Genomic DNA, 17,976 nt, shown 5'->3' on the forward strand with positions numbered 1-17,976 from the left:
AGACGAATAAAATCTGAGTTATGTTACAAAAGTCCAGGCTAATCCAAGCATTAGAATTTGATTCATAGTGGCTCTGTTTTTGAAGTCCATAAAAAGTGCATCTGCCCATCATATAACTGCTCCACGCGGCTCTGGGGTGTTAATTAAGGCCTTCTGAAGCGAATCGACACGTTTGTGTCAGAAACATATCCATATTTAAAACTTTATCAAGTAAAGTTCCAGCCGATCGACTTCCCTGTTCAAATTATGGAATAATTGTTGAAAGTTCCCCTGCCAATCGAAAGACTAACGCGACCAGGTCCGCTCGTCATGACGTCACGTACGCATCTTGAGTTTCACTTTCAACATTCAACACTTTTCCACAGAAGGCGGTCGGCCGAAAGTTTACTTGATAAAGTTTTAAATATGAATATTTTTCTTACACAAACGCATCGATTCGCTTCAGAAGGCCTTTATTAACACCCCAGAGCTGCGTGGAGCACGTTATTTGACAGACAGATGCACTTTTTATGGACTTCAAAAACTTTTTGTAATATAACTCTTTTATTTATTAAGATTTTATTCGTCTGAAAGAAGAATGTCATATACACCTAGGATGACTTGAGGGTGAGTAAATTATGGGCTAATTTTCATTTTTGGGTGAACTATCCATTAAATACATCTGAGATGATTTGACATATCCCAGCTCTTTTAATCCTGATAACTGATCTCTGGCTAATTGGATTCTTCAAACTAATTTGCGGATTTGATTAAAATATCTGGATTAAGTTATGAGATTACGGCGCGTTCCTGTGTTCACTGAAGAGGGCAGATGCATCGATACTCGAAACCACGATCAGCAATGCAGCGATTGGCTGGCGCAAGACAGCAACGTAATGACATCATATAATTAAAAAGCCACCTGGCAAAAAACTTGATAAATATTTGCATCCTCAGGCGGTAGGCCTCATATGGCAGAGGTTTGGTCAAGCGGATGTAGATTTGTTCGCTTCAAGCACAACTATGCACCACCCGCGCTGGTATTCCTTGTCACTGCCATCGCCTCTGGGGATAGATGCTCTTGCTCTGGCCCATACATGGCCCAGGACCAGTTTCTTTGCCTTTCCACTGATTCGCTTGCTCTCAGCGGTGCTGCTCAGATTGCGAATGGACAAGGTGAGACACCCGTTGTTGCTGCCCCTCGCAGGCCCACTCAGATTTGGTTTTCAGATCTGGTCAGTCTGTTAGTCGGCCCTCCGTGGGAAGTTCCCATCAGACCAGACCCATTGACTCAAGTTCAGGGTATGATCCAGCACCCCCGTCCAGACTAATGGAAGTTGTGTGTGTGGCGCCTGAGCTGGCGCGTTAAGATGTTCTGGTCTCTCGGCGGAGATTACAGATACCGTTCTTAACTCGAGAGCCCCCTCCACAAGGCGTCTTTATGCCTTCAAGTGGAAGCTGTTTACCTCCTGGTGTACACTAAGAAATCTAGACCCAGTTAATTTCCCTATTGGTTTTTACAAAGTCATTTTCCGGCAGGGGCAGCTCCGGCCACTATGTGGCAGTTATATCTGCCGAGCATATACAGATGGAGGGTGCTTCCGTTGGACATCACCCCCTGGTTTCTCGTTTTCTGCAAGGTACGAGACGGCTTAGGCCTTTCCGCCCTGCACGGATTCCCTCATGGGATCTTTCTGTCATCCTGTGCTGACTGCACAAAGAGGTTTGGTACAACCTCTGCTCCAGCATGCTAATTACACACCCTGACGGAGGATGTGCTGTTTAGAAGAAAGATAGTTTAAATGTCTTTATCAAGCTTTCCCTATTGTACTTACTACCTCCCACTGCAGGACCTCAGTATATCCCAGGCATTCTTAATCTCTGACACACTTTTAAAGCTTCAAATGTTACTATTTACTTATTATTAATTGCTTTTTAGCATTTCCGTTTGTATGTAACTTCAGAAGTATCTGCAAAAATATATGCAAACTTATTGTGAAAAATCAAGACATTCTGAGAATGGTTACATTTATTTCATAGTTCTTTTGTAACATTTACAAACAATTTCTTGGTTTGTAAAAAAGTAATTTATTATTCAGAATACATTCAAAGCACAATGAAAGTTCAACCTGAATCCACCATTTTAAAAAGGTCAAACAAATGTTAAACTGAAATCTAAAGTAGCAGAGATAGTGAGTGAAATTTATCAACTTACTGGATCTCACAGAATAAGGAAGAACAGATGCAGACCATCATTTAGTATGACAGTTTTCAAACAAGTTTCATTTTAATTTCAGATATTTAAAAAAAACTTAAGCAGCCCACACCTCCCCCGAATTAAATTCTATTTTAGCCTTTAAAAAAAAAAAAAAAGATTAATACAACTAACATCACTCAAATATGCTTTAACAATGATGTATGAGAACACCGTGATTTATCATGCCTTGCCTCAAATTTCGTGTCCATTCGCAAACTATCACTGTTAGAACGGATTATATTTACTTATTTTGCTTTGGAAGATCACAAATAGTCACTGATGAGCCCTTTCCCCAATCCTGAAATGAAAACCCAGGGTAGAGGGGTTGAGAAAATGTGGTCTGGATTCTGTGTAGGAGGGTCATTTTATCAGAGACATTGTAAAAGGAGACAGTTCCTGCTACTTGATCAAGAAACACTCCAATTTTAGAGACCAAATTAATGTTAGTCTGTTGGCTATTGTGCTTTACACAAAGTTTAGCTGCTGGAAAGTCGCATTTCCAGGATCTGTTGTCAGAGCCAAATATAGCAGAGCCAAATATAGCAGTTCCTTGACTAATCTGATCATATGAAAACGCAATAGAACAACCGGTTCCTCCAAACTCAACTTCAAAATAACAGCGCCCAGATATACTCTTATTACACAACACCTGGCATGTAGGTTCCCTGTAATATCCAGTGTATGGGTCAACGGATTTCCGAGCAGAATCATGCCTTGTCACAGACTTGTTCTGTACAGAGAGCTGTCGACAGGCTGTGGAGCTATTCAGAATCAGTTCAGAGAAATCTATTGATAAAAGAAAATAAAAATTAAATGTGTAAGTCATGATTTTTTTTCCTCACTCCTGACATTTACACTACAGAGCAACTCACATGTAAGGAACTCTTCTCTGGTCTTGGGTTGAGATGGCAAATCTAAACATAAAACACAAAGAATATGTGTGTATGGTGTGATTTGTTTTAAAATAAAAATGTGAAAAATAATATGTTGACTTACACTCTTTGATCTTATTATTCACCATTATATGGACAGAGGGAACTATTAAGATAAAGAAGAAAAAAAACATGATTATGATAATCTGCCTGCTCTATGTGTTTTAGTTAAAATGCAATGATTTCAAATCTGCCTAATTAACAGACAACAGATTATAAAATTAAAAAGAAACCGCTTGGAATTAAATTCATTTTCTTTGTAACAAACAGGTTATCTATCTATCTATCTATCTATCTATCTATCTATCTATCTATCTATCTATCTATCTATCTATCTATCTATCTATCTATCTATCTATCTATCTATCTATCTATCTATCTATCTATCTATCTATCTATCTATCTATCTATCTATCTATCTATCTATCTATCTATCTATCTATCTATCTATCTATCTATCTATCTATCTATCTATCTATCCATCTATCTATCCATCTATCCATCTATCCATCCATCCATCCCAAACACACAATTATTTTCTCACATTGTACAAATCTGAAGTCTCAAGAAATAATACATTATTTATCGGCTTTAATATATCAGCCAAATCGGGCCGATGCCATTAAAATAATCGTCCGATACCAATATGGTGGCCGATGTATCGTGCATCTCTATTTTAAAGCTCTCTCACCTTTTTCTGATATCCGAACAAGGTCTTGTTCACAGAGGTCATCCAGTTGACTTTTCAGCTCACAGATGACTGTTTTTACTTCCTCGAATGTCAAATGTTGTCTGATGGAGAGGTTGCTCAAATTTGAACATTGGTAGCGAGAAAGAGAGGAGAAATTCTGCAGATGGAATAAGCAGCAATAATTCAAAATATTTCAAGCTGATGCAGACCCGAGTCTGTTTGATGCCAGAGTTAAGTTAGTAGGTATCAAACCGTTATTACCTGAATGAAATGGATGTCATCCTCCACCTGTGAAAGCTGCTCCAGTTCATCATGTCTCTTCCTCAGATCACTGATCTCCTTCTCCAGTGTTAGTATGAGTTCCTCAACTCTGCTTACTTCTGCTTTCTCCTGAACTCTGATCATCTCCGTAATCTTGGCTCGTCTTTTCTTCATGGAGCTGATCAGCTCCGTAAATACCTTCTCACTGTGCTCCACTGCTGCCTGTGCAGAGAGCTGTTAGATGACAGAGGGAAAAACTTTAGCCTGTTAGGGTTAGTAACTGTAACCCGTAGGCAACACTGGCTCTGAAATTGCACATAAAAACAAGCAGACAGAAAAACAAAAAGCCCTGTCTGTGAACCTGGGCCTATTAACCCATTTAAGCCCACCGTTAGGGTGTATAGTTCTCATTTTCCATTTGTAAGTATTTTTCTAGATAGTATCCATGTTTTATATATCAATGTCACGCAAGAAAACAACCAAATAAAGGATTTCAAGAGAAAAAAAAAAAAAGGTATTAACTTCCTTCCTGTCACATGAGACTGCCAACTTCCTACCGCTACTTCCAGGAAGCATAGCGAAGGCAAACCCTCCCAAAGTAAGGTTATTTTCATGTTACTAATACTTTTTTTTGTTGACATATACTATATCTACATAATCGTGAAGGTCTCTAGAATCATCCAAGTAAAACAAATCTAACAACAGATCTATAGTTTTTTTGTATACTTAGTAAAAAGTCCAAGCGGCAACTAAAGTTGCCGGTGGGCAAGTTACTTGTAAGTACATATAATAAAAATTCAGACAAGTAATGAGTTTTTATTTACATTATTATATGAAATCACCTACTACAGTCAGCCATTGAATACTATGGGACTATTTATTTATTTATGTTATATAGATGTAATTTTTCCGCCATTATATACATTTATTTTCATTTAACTTTTTGATACATGATGCCCTGTTAGGCCAACTCAATGGCTGCACTTTGTTCTGCACTATGTTCCAACACTTTAAGACAAATGTATTTGTTGTTCGTTGCATTTTCATATTCAACAGATTATAAGATAGACGCAGCTTTTTTTGAGTTTGCATCGAATGTTCTTCGACTTTTATACATAATATATTTGTTTGTGATTGTTTATGAATAAAGATTGATCTGTTGAAAGCAGTTATTTTGAGTTAGATGCCAAATGTTCTCCTCCTAGTCAAATTTGATATTGAAGGGGTGCATACAACATATTAGCCCACCGGCAACTATAGTTGCCGCACATTCAAATACGATTTTCAAGAAAAAAACTAAAACTTGGGGAAAATAAATGCAGAACATGTTCACATAGGACACTATTAACATGACTATATGCATAAAACCATTCATAACAATTTGGGCACAAATGGGTTAACTATAATATTATTCTAATAATAATCATCATCATCATATAGCAGTCAATCCTGCAAATGAGCTGCAAATGCAAATGTTGTACATTGTGGTAAAATTAATAATGTTCTATAATGCACTTACCTTATGAGAGTTCATGGCCTGTGTTAATTCCTGTACCTTTGTTTTTCGTTGACGCATTTCCCCGTTTAGTGCATCCAAAATGTTCTTCAACCGCCCCTGTGACTGAATTTATAATAGTCTGGTATTAAACTTCTTTAACAACATTTTATGTTTATTATTACATTTTTTCTCAAACAGTGAAAAGTACAGTATGCTTGATGGTGCACAAAATCTGTATTCTTCCAAAAATATTTTGGGCATAACATTGATCTTAATTTTCAACTACTTTGGGGAAAAACAATACATATCAGAATGAAGTTTCTATTCGAAACATTTACATAAAATAAATTATTTTTACTTATTTTACTTAAGTACAGCACATAAGTTCTTCTCTCATTGCAGATCTTCTTGGCTGCTCAATGCACTAAAGAGTGATAAACTCATTAGTACATGTTGTCACATGTGATGGGTTTCTGACCAACTCTTTTTTCACCTAGGATAATATCTACTGGGGTTTATAATAAAATATTATTTGTAACAATTATATCCAGTGCATCAGTTAGAGGTGGATTACAACAGATTGTGACATATTGGCTGTAAAACCAGACAGCCCCTCAGTTGGATGGAAGGTATAACCAAATTAAAAGTCTTTTTAAACGATTACAAATGTTATGTCCCTACCTGTATGTTTTGTCTTTCTGCTGCAGATGAAGTCATTTTATGGTTCTGGTGGTTGATGAAAGCACACTGCATACATTTCAGCTCCTGATCTTTGCAACAGTACAGCTCCAGTAGTTTATCATGTTGAGAGCAGATCTGGTCCATTAGATGTGGTGAGGCATTGACCAGTTTGTGCCGCTTTAATGCAGGAGATGTATAATGTGTTTGGATGTGAGATTCACAGTAAGAAGCCAAACATGCCAGACAAGACTTGATGGCTTTAAGTTTGGTCTTTGTGCAGATATCACACTCCACATCCCCAGACACAGCAACATTGAGAACAGGAGAGACTGTTGCTGATTCTGGCACTTCTCTCTTCATTTTCTCTAAAACTTCAGCCAGCACCGTGCTTCTGCTGAGAGCTGGTCTTGGGGTGAACGTCTGCCTGCACTGGGGACAGCTGTAAACTCCCTTCTGATCATCCCAATTCCAGCACTCATTAAGACAGTTCATACAGAAACTGTGCCCACAAGTTGTAGTTACTGGGTTGTTCAGGAAATGAAGACAGATTGGACAGTTAAAGGGATTTCGATCATCAGATGATTCTGCCATTTTGCTGCTGTGAAAACATATGAAAGATTGTAAGTGCCGTTAATGAAAAAGATTAATTCACGTAACCTAAAGCGCAATTTTACAGTCAAATGATTACAATGATAAACAAAAATATTTCAATATAAAAATTAAATTTGTGGTTTACTCAATATTGCTACTACAGCCTAATAGAAAATATTTTCACTATCACTTCCTAAACGTGCACTCAGTAATTTTTCAATGAATTCAGGCATGTGTAGGAGTATTTAACTGATGCAAGTGTACAAGAATTCATATTTCTCAAAAGTACTACTCATTTCTTATGGGCTGTAGCTTAATTAGGTGACAAATTAATGACTGCACCTTTAAATTAAAGAAATGTTGCAACAATTCAGCATGTGATTAATGATTCATTTATCGTCAGCCTACAAGTTCAATTCAAAACCACTATAGCTTTCTTTCTCCTGTTTTTCTAACATGGCAGTGAGGGCAGCACTCCTCATGCTTACATGATCATAAACCTTTATCTAATTGCTTGAGCTTTCAGTCGACATCGGTTCCATACGTTCTACTTTCATTAAAAGCACCTCTTTCGTACACCAGAACTTCATTTGGGAAGAAAAACGACGCAACAGGATAAAGAAGAGTCGAGACTTTGACGAGTAACATCAAGGGTGTCCAATCCTGCTCCTGGGCCACGGTGGTATGCAGAGTTTAGTTCCCCAACCCCAATTAAACACACCTGAACCAGCTAATCAAGGTCTTATTGGCTGACTAGAAACTTCCAACTCCAAGCAGGTGTCTCGAGGCAAGTTGGAGCTAAACTTTGCAAGACGGTGGCCCTCCAGGACCACTGGAGTACGTCATCATCCCATACACTGGCTAAATGCAGTAAATGCATAGGTCAATTTGATTTAAAATTGATTTTTAATTTGTTTTAAATTAGTAATACCGAAATGTTTTAATGAGAAAAGAAGGTATAATAGATTGATATAGCCAGGCCTACATAAATTAAGAGTTATTAGACGTGGCAACCATGGACCAGTTACAAATAACTTATACAAATAAATACCATAAATTCATCTTTTTGTTGTCATAAAAGTTAGCAGCCTACAGTTAGTATTCAGCCACATCATCACGGGTGCTCCGTACCAAGTCACTGACATAAATAAAGATAAACAGATAAATATTCACGCAGTTGTTCAATGTTTTCTGAAAAGAGAGTTCATTTAAGGTTTCAAATTCAAACTCCCTCTTCTCAGAAAACAAAAGTAAATTATGGGGTTTCAAATCAGAATATGACTTTCTATTACCGGTTTGAAACAGCTGGGCATTGATTTCATACATGACCTTCGTACAGGACAGATTTACAGCATGGAATATTAGGCATTTTGAAGACACAACAAGTGAAATTATCAGCTTGAGGAGAGAAATTATATATATATATATATATATATATATATATATATATATATATATATATATATATATATATATATATATATATATATATATATATATATATATATATATATATATATATATATATATATATATATATATTAAATCATTCTGTTATATGTTTCATAACATAGTTGAGAATAATCTTTATACAAAGTTTGGCTTGAAACCTAAACACTGGTAAATGGGGGAAAAAAACGTGTTTCTAGTTCTCAGGAGGTTAAATTATGCGCATCGATCTACACGGTGGATTACGGTAATTCATCCCATGATCCTTTTCTGTTAACCACCAGTTTGTTTCTACAGAAAGATCGTAAAGACTATAGTAGCATTTTGTCTGTCATGAATAAAAACAGATGTATTGAGACTAAGTAGAATTCAGTATAATCTGTCAAAATAAGTCAATTATGGAAATCATGGATACCGCTGAACTACAGACACAACTAATATCCATATTGGAAACGTTGGCGAAAACAGCTATTGTGGAAACACTCAAACTTTTCCAGAAGAATTCGTTTTTGCTGCGATTAGAGATTTCACGATGTACAAACGAAAATGAATCTCTGAAAAAGAAATGCCATTTTCTGGAGAGCGAACTTCAGTCTGCTCGGAAAACCGTTGGAAAGATGAACGGGACAGAAGCTTCATTCAGCCATCCGGGACTTAGCGGTGATTTATAAAACGCGTGTTAAAAGCAGATTGATATCTTATGCGTTACAAAATAATTAATGCCAACGTGTTTTTACAGAGTCTGGACGTCGTCCCACAATTGACAATGTCTTCGGGAAGGAATGGTGCATGAACCTCTGGAGACACGGGGAGTCAGGTGTTGGTGAGCAGGAGGACGACACACACCTGGACTCTTCGGCCATCCCAGAAGAGGTTGGTCTCACCGTTGGACACTACATTTTTCTAAAATTTTCAACTAAATATCGAAATAAATCAAATTAACCATATAAACTAAATTACTGCTCTAATTACTGATCCAAAGCCCACACTGTCACTGTATGATAATTTAAATTAACGGATGAAATTTTTTCTCCAGAATGGCTATAGACGGCTGAATAAAATTATGCTGCATTATTTTCCTGTTTAACACTGTAAAGCTGCTTTGAAACAATCTGTATTGTTAAAAGCGCTATATAAATAAAGTTGACTTGACTTGACATTAAGTTCTCTTAAAAACAATCAGAATTCAGCTCACTAGCTCCCTCTTTTATTTTCAATCCTTTAGCCAGTAAATTTGCTGGATGACGAACCAGATGTAATTATGATTAAAGAAGAGACGCTGAAGATTGAAGACTGCTCTGGGAAAGATAAACCTGAGGCCAAAAGTAGCAGTTGGAGAGGTTTGTGGAGAAATAACCCAAACATGAAAACTATCCCATGATTTACTCACCCTCAAGCCATCCTAGGTGTATATGACTTTGTTCTTTCAGCCAAACACATTTAATTAAAAACATTTCCTGTCTCTTCCAAGCTTTATAATGGGAGTGAGTCGAGTTTTTGAAGCTCCAAAAAGTGCATCCATCCATTATAAAAGTAATCCATACAACTCCAGGGTGTCAATAAAGGTCTTCTGAAATGAAGTGGTGTTTTGTTAGAAAAATATCCATATTTATAACTTTATAAGTAGAATCACTACTTATCCGTACGCGTGTCGAGTTCTGGTGGTAGAGTGACCTCTGACTTTTTTATTTCTCTTATCTACATATGTGCTATTTTATAATTTTAAAATGTTTGAAGGCCAAAAAAAGTGGATAACAATTGACCCTTTTCACATTTCCGGGTATTTCTAAAGTGGATGTCGTCATAATTGGGTAAACTAAAATAGCGATGATGAATGAGACTACGTTAAATATATTTTTTTGTGTTCCCATTTGCTCAAATAGCAAAAGAAAGACTCCACAATAATGTTTTCACAACCTTCAAAAACAGTAATAAAATAGAGAAATTGATAACGGCAGTCAGAAGAGAACTAGTTTCTTTGTTATTTGATGCAAAGGTAATATAATACAAAGTATAGTGTTATAAATGTACAAAATAAAAATATAAAAAAACGTTAAAACGCGTCATCGCAGGCTATGAAAAGGGTCCATAGCTTTAAAAAAAGCTGCTAACATCTGAAGCGTCACGCTGAAATTCACGCTCAGCAGCTTCTGTGAACATAAAGCCCGCCTACTTTAGTTTGATTGGTCATCTCAAGTATTTGGATATTGACGAGCGGTGATAGGCTGCTGAGGCAGCTCAGATGAGAAGATCTTGGTGCTGTGCAATGTCCTTGCAGCTCTAAAGTAGAGGTAATACTATATTAGGCAATTATTATTCACAACCTTTATTATATACACTTCAGAAAAATACAGAGGTCTGGACCGTTATGAATGCTGTTATGAATGCTGTTATGAATGCCAGAGCGGCCGTTCTCATTTTACATTCTGTGAGTGAGATCCCACCCCTATGGGCTGGTTGAAGACATGCGGAACTAGCTCCTGTAGTCTCTAGCCTCTGGCCAAAAAAGCCTCTGATAACACCAAATGATGATTTTTGCGTCATCTGAGGTTTTTTTCCAGACAAAAAATACTTAAATCTCTCGTCTCAGGGAGACAGGAGGCAGGGAAGCACGGTCATTTGAATATACTACCGGTAGGGCTGCAGCCATCGATTCTTTTTGTAATCGATTAATCTAGCACTTAATGAAAATTTTGTGTGTGTGTTTTTAAACAACCAAAACAAATAATGCATAACGAAAAGCAATTTAATTTATGAATATGCACAACAGGTTTCATGCTGTACATCAAAGTAAATATCTGTTTTATGTAGATTTCTACACCTGCAGCATTTACCATTAGGCTACTAACAAATAATATATCATTTCTGGGGTGAGCCTACTTGCTATGGTAACCTTGTGTGTGTGTGTGTGTGTGTGTGTGTGTGTTGGTTTATATTACATTGTGGGGACCAAATGTCCCTACAAGGATAGTCATAGATTCATAAACATAGATTCATAAACATACTAAATTATGTTTTTTTTTTAAATGTAAAAATGCAGAATGTCTCCTGTGATGGGTAGGTTTAGGGGCAGGGGCAGTGTAGGGGGATAGAATATACAGTAGGCCTATGTATGGTATAAAAACCATTACGTCTATGGAAAATCCCCACAAAAATAGTGAAACAGACATATGTGTGTGTGTGTGTGTGTGTGTGTGTGCGTGAGGAAGAGTGACGCCCCAGTCAGACCAGTTGCTTCATTGCAGTTTGGTACGGCAGAAATACATACATTAATTTTCAATAGAACGCTGTATTTGGCTTGCATCACTTGCATTGCGGTGCATTTTAGGTGAAGCATCCGTTCGAAAAACGCGTCACAACATCACGTCCCGGTGTATACAGTGAATGCTGAAATTATTGTTGCATGGCTACATAAAAGTTAAAGCAAATGTGATGCATTGCCGCGATTGGTCTGACTGGCGCGTGAGAGAGACGAGGGTGTATGCGCGTGTGTGTGTGTGTGTGTGTGTGTTTGTGTGTGAAGGGGTTCTTTCTTTTAGGCTATACTCTCTTGCAATTGAACGTGAATACGTACTACTTAAAAACATCAAAGCTAAACATCATATCTTGTCAAACCGCATCACGACATCGCTACAAATGCAGTATGGGATTAAAATCAGCGAACATCAATGTATAGGCTTAGGCTACGTTACCATTGAAGTCCTACTGCTGTGGAATGCCAGGCCTACTTTGCAGTAGACACATTGCACCTTGTTCTCTTCTTTTTTAAGAATGTAATGATCTCAAACTTTAGACATTCTCTGCCGTTTATGGACATCTTTACTCTCCGCCATCGCGCCAACTAAATTCAAAATGTATCACGCGCTATGGTGTGCTTCCTGAACATTGAACCATGGTCCGTGTGAATCAGATCCCTGCGCGTATAGTGCGCGTCATAGGAATTTAACAAGGCTTCGAGGCAGAATTTTTGCCTCGAGGAATTTTTGTAATCGAGTTAATCGAGTAACTCGATGAATAGTTTCAGCCCTAACTACCGGGTTTTACTAATACAAAGCTTAATGTTAATCGCTGAAGAAACCCTTTAAAGGGTTAGTTCACTCAAAAATGAAAATTCTGTCATTAATTACTCACCCTCATGTCGTTCGACACCCGTAAGACGATCATCTTCGGAACACAAATGAAGATATTTTTGTTGAAAGCTGATGGCTGAGAAAGGCTTCAGATAGGCCTCTATTGGCATTCAGTACATTTACACTCCCAAGACCCATAAAAGGCACTAAAAACGTCGTTACAAAGTCTATCTCACCACAGTGACTCTACAATAATTTTACGATGCGACGACAATAGTTTTTGTGCGCAAAAAAAAAATCAAAATAACGCCTTTATCCAACTTGTTCTTGTCTTCCGTGTGTGCCACCACGACGCATGCGCGAGAATATGACGCAGATCCGGCGTTCGGCACATGACCCAGAAGCGATTTGTTTACAAGCAGAGGAAGACGCGCGTGTCTAAGATGTTGAATTCTACATTGATCGTGCTTTAGGTCTCGGCGAAGTTCTCAAAATGGAGCTATTGGCCTTTAAAGGTCCCATGGCATGAAATTTTCATTTTATGAGGTTTTTCAACATTAATATGAGTTCCCCTAGCCTGAATATTGTCCCCAAGTGGATAGAAATGTTGATCGGTGTAAACCCGAGTTCTGGCTGTCTCTCTCTGCCTTTGAGAAAATGACAGGCCAGACGAGCCAATCCTGAAGTCTCCTGGTTTGACGTCCAAGCAGGAACGGTTACCTCCCTTTCCTCCGCCCAGAGAATCTGGCACGCCCATGCAAGCGCTCGCGAGATCATTGCATCATTGCTTGTGAACGAGTGAACGCTGGCAGTTTCTCAGTGTTTGGATGTACAAATGAAAACAGAAGTCTTTTTTCAGTTCCTTCTGATCTGTGATCAGTAATTTCTGATGTGTAGCTAATTATTTATTATTCGTGCACACACTGCGGCTTCTCTCTCTTCCGACAGAACGGTGTTTTCGTGTTTTCTATCTTGTGAGTCAGTGTTTTTGTACATCCTCGTTGCGTCTATCGGTTCTACAATGTGCATACAGTCGTTACATCTTTAGAGATAAACCTTACACACGCCGAGGCTCGGGCTGCACTGGCCGGTGGCCTTCAACATCCCCGACCCCCAGTACTGCATCTGGCCCACAGCGGAGGCACCAAACGCGGCGCGAGATTAAGCAGAAGGAGGGTAAGCGTGAGGGTATCCGGGCTAGCCAGCCTAGCCCCACAATAAACTGGATTACATTCGATTACTGCTGTTGTGTCTTTGTTTGCGCTGTGTACTCAATGCGCGTCACTGACGCTTTCCATATGATAGGAACATCTAAAAATAATGGTATTATCAACACTTACTCATAACTCGTTCATCTCGACAGCTGTAATGGTACTTTGCATGTGTTACAAAGTTGGTAATAATGAGGAAGACGGACTCGGCGTGAATTGGACTCGTGTTTATTCAGAACTCTCAGATACAAACACAATAAACTCGCACTGACTGACAGCGCTCTCATAACTCAGTAGTTACTATAAATAACTTTGTTAGCAATCGCTGAGCTCAGTCTCTGGTACATTAGTGATGTCCGGTTCGCGAACGATCTTTCTTTTGAACCGGTTCTTTTTAGTGAACCGAATCAGTTCACCAAATCGGACTGAATCGTTCTAAACGGTTCGCGTCTTGAGTCAACGCTGATCCATAATTTACTAAAGTTACTAACTTTCTGACATGAGTGACAGTCCCTCCGACTAGAAATAAACTAATAACCTGAAGTATATGCTGTAACTAAAACAGTTCACTGAACTGAGACTGACAGAACCGATGTGAAGTGAACTCTGGTCCATCTGTCTCTCTGGCAGCAGCTCGTGCCTGCTCGTGCCTCGTAGACCTCGTTAAACCACGCCCCCTCCGCTCATATCAAATGCAAAGATGTCAGCCAATCACAACAGTGGGCGTTTTTACTGAAGTCTCACAGCAGACACACCTCTTGTAACAGGGCCTTCAGCCACAGGGCAAACAGCAGTATAGAAAAAATGCCTTTTATTTCTAAATTAAGATATTTTATGATGTAAAAATCATACTAACAATATAAGTACACCTCAGGAAACATTAAAAAAATAATAGAAAAATGCCATGCCATGGGACCTTTAAAGTGTGCATTTCATGGATTCCCGAACCCCGGCGCTACGTCATATTCTCGCGCATGCGTCGTGGAGGTCTACACAGAAGACAAGAAGAGGTTGAATAAAGTCATTCTTTTGATTTTTTTTTGCGCACAAAAACTATTGTCGTCGCTTCGTAAAATAATTTATTTTAGAGTCAGTGTGGTGAGATGGACTTTGTAACAACGTTTTTAGTGTCTTTTATGGGTCTTGTGAGTGTAAATGTACTGAATGCCAATGGAAGCCTGTCTGAAGCCTTTCTCAGCCATCAGCTTTCAACAAAAATATCTTCATTTGTGTTCCGAATATGAACGGAGGTCTTACGGGTGTCGAACGACATGAGGGTGAGTAATTAATGACAGAATTTTCATTTTTGGGTGAACTATCCCTTTAAGCCGGGTGCACACTGTACAATTTATAATAGTCCTTTACGTTTGTTGCTTGTCAGACTGTCCGAGCATGATCCCTGCTGTGAGCCATTTTGTCGGAGGTAAAATTTGATTGCAACAGTCATTAATTTGGTTGTCGGTGAACATGTCATTTGAAAAAATGTGCTTTTAGGTGAGAGTAGACACCTCTCGCGGTTCAAACAAATAGGGCTGGGCAACAAACTCAAGCTTTCGAACCAGTGTTTTGTTTTGCTCAATCCTCTGTGCTTCCGTGTTCATCAGTACGTCATGCATCAGGGTCAGAGGTCATTCTTCCGCCGGAACTAGACTTGTGTACAGCCAGTGATTATAGTTTATAAAGTTATTAATATGGATATTTTTCTTTCAAAATCCAATCGCTTTGCTTCAGAAAGCCTTTATTAACCCCCTGGAGCCGTATGGATTACTTTTATGACTAATGGATGCGCTTTTTTGGGCTTCAAAATCTCTTCCATTCATTCCCATTATAAAGCTGGGAAGAGCCAGGATATTTTTAATATAACTCTGATTATGTTTGGCTGAAAGAATAATGTCATACACACCTAGGATGGCTCGAGGGTGTGTAAATCATGGGGTAATTTTTGATTGAACTATCCCTATATTATTATACTATATTATTTTCAGTAATTAATTTGTCATTTATCGAATTACAGGACCAGCAATGACCAGTGATGAGAGATGTGTTGCCCAGAGCTCTGAGGATTTTCTCACACACACGATACCGTCAGACGACCATGTGAAATTAAGGCGACGACTGAGTAAAGACAAAAACATTCTCGATGGAACAACTGCTATGCATGGAAATGGTGTAACAGGGTCAGATTTGAGCCCTGATGTTGGATTTTTTCCTAGCAAAGTGGAGGGAAAGTGTAAACAGGTAACTAATACACAAAAGAAAAAGTTAAAGTGTGTTTTGTGTGAGAAAACCTTTGAATTTTTAAGCCGATTGCAAAAACACATGCGAACACACTCTGGAGAAAAACCTTTTGTCTGTACAGTTTGTGGTCGACGGTTTGCTCAAAAACCAAACTTCCTTTTACACGAGCGCACTCATTCTGGTGAGAGGCCATACGGATACACATAGAAAGAGGTTCCCTCAGAAGTGTCCTCTTATTGTTCACCTGCAAAGCCACACTGGAGAAAAGCCATATAGCTACTCAGAGTGTGGTAAAAGGCAAGGGTATAAAACGCTCTCTCGAAATAAATGTTAATAAATGTTATATATAGCTACTTAGTTTTAGTATGAAACGTTGTTATTTGTTTGTTGAACATTAAGGACAAACACGTCATGATACTATTGAATACAACACATTAAAAAGTGAAACCATGTGGACTAAAAGTGGATGAAAATACTGAGAGTAAAGGTTTTTTACCTGTACAATAAAAAAATAAATGCTCGCCAACACTAAACCATAACAGTCTCTTATTATTTCCATTTATTACAAGCAATAATTCTTTAAACCTTCAACTTTTTATTTTTACTTTTATGTATTGCCTATCAAACATCAAACACAACTTCAAAAATGCATGTCAAATGTTTGAGAATGTTTATATAAATTTTTTTTGTTGTTGCCTGATTTAGTTCAATGCAAAATCATGAAGAATTTTGTTCACTTCACACTTCTAGAAAGATATTTATATTAGTGCTGTCAAATCGATTAATTGTGATTAATTGCATTTAACATAAAATTTAGTGTTTACATAATATATGTGTGTGTGTGTGTGTGTGTATATATATATATACACACACACACACACACACACACACACACACACACACACACACACACACACACACACACACACACACACACACACACACACACACAGTGGGGAGAACAAGTATTTGATACACTGGCGATTTTGCACATTTGCCCACTTACAAAGCATGTAGAAGTCTGTCATTTTTATCACAGGTACACTTCAACTGTGAGAGACGGAATCTAAAACAAAAATCCAGAAAATCACACTGTATGATTTTAAGCTAATTAATTTGCATTTTATTGCATGACATAAGTATTTTATCGCCTACCAACCAGTACGAATTTCCGGCTCTCACAGACCTGTTAGTTTTTCTTTAAGAAGCCCTCCTGTTCTCCACTCATTACCTGTATTAACTGCACCTGTTTGAACTCATTACCTGTATAAAAGACACCTGTCCACACACTTAATCAAACAGACTCCAACCTCTCCACAATGGCCAAGACCAGAGAGCTGTGTAAGGACATCAGGGATAAAATTGTGGACCTGCACAAGGCTAGGCACAAGGCAACAACTGTTGGCGCAATTATTAGAAAATGGAAGAAGTTCAAGATGACGGTCAATCTCCCTCGGTCTGGGGCACCATCCAAGATCTCACCTCGTGGGGCATCAATGATCATTAGGATGGTGAGGGATCAGCCCAGAACTACAAGGCAGGACCTGGTCAATGACTTGAAGATAGCAGGGACCACAGTCTCAAAGAAAACCATTAGTAACACACTACGCCGTCATGGATTAAAATCCTGCAGCGAACGCAAGGTCCCCCTGCTCAAGCCAGCGCAAGTCCAGGCCCGTCTGAAGTTTGCCAATGACCATCTGGATGATCCAGAGGAGGAATGGGAGAAGGTCATGTGGTCTGATGAGACAAAAATAGAGCTTTTCTTGTCTAAACTCGACCCGCCGTGTTTGGAGGAAGAAGAAGGATGAGTACAACCCCAAGAACACCATCCCAACCGTGAAGCATGGAGGTGGAAACATTTTTCTTTGGGGATGCTTTTCTGCAAAGGGGACAGGACGACTGCACCGTATTGAGGGGAGGATGGATGGGGCCATGTATCACGAGATCTTGGCCAACAACCTCCTTCCCTCAGTAAGAGCATTGAAGATGGGTCGTGGCTGAGTCTTCCAGCATGACAACGACCCGAAACACACAGCCGGGGCAACTAAGGAGTGGCTCAGTAAGAAGCATCTCAAGGTCCTGGAGTGGCCTTGCCAGTCTCCAGACCTGAACCCA

The 17,976-nt window shown here is 38.7% G+C and overlaps 2 protein-coding genes across 2 annotated transcripts; one reads left to right on the plus strand and one right to left on the minus strand.

The window, feature by feature from the left end:
• Window positions 1-1,994: 1,994 nt before the first annotated feature.
• Window positions 1,995-8,139, minus strand: LOC307137438 (E3 ubiquitin/ISG15 ligase TRIM25-like). The gene is made up of 8 exons (XM_079835098.1): window positions 8,050-8,139; window positions 6,300-6,897; window positions 5,640-5,741; window positions 4,121-4,354; window positions 3,860-4,016; window positions 3,233-3,274; window positions 3,109-3,150; window positions 1,995-3,022 (listed from the first exon to the last, which is right to left on the minus strand). The coding sequence occupies exons 2-8, from the start codon at window positions 6,888-6,890 to the stop codon at window positions 2,478-2,480; spliced, it is 1,713 nt and encodes a 570-aa protein (XP_079691224.1). The 5' UTR covers window positions 6,891-6,897; window positions 8,050-8,139; the 3' UTR covers window positions 1,995-2,477.
• A 487-nt stretch (window positions 8,140-8,626) lies between these two features.
• Window positions 8,627-16,388, plus strand: LOC307137552 (uncharacterized protein). The gene is made up of 4 exons (XM_079835278.1): window positions 8,627-8,999; window positions 9,079-9,212; window positions 9,565-9,679; window positions 15,635-16,388. Exons 1-4 carry the CDS (start codon window positions 8,738-8,740, stop codon window positions 16,063-16,065), a joined length of 942 nt encoding a protein of 313 aa, XP_079691404.1. The 5' UTR covers window positions 8,627-8,737; the 3' UTR covers window positions 16,066-16,388.
• The last annotated feature ends 1,588 nt before the right edge of the window (window positions 16,389-17,976 follow it).

The sequence above is a fragment of the Gobio gobio genome (assembly GCF_949357685.1).
Source record: "Gobio gobio genome assembly, chromosome: 1".
Lineage (NCBI taxonomy): Eukaryota > Metazoa > Chordata > Actinopteri > Cypriniformes > Gobionidae > Gobio > Gobio gobio.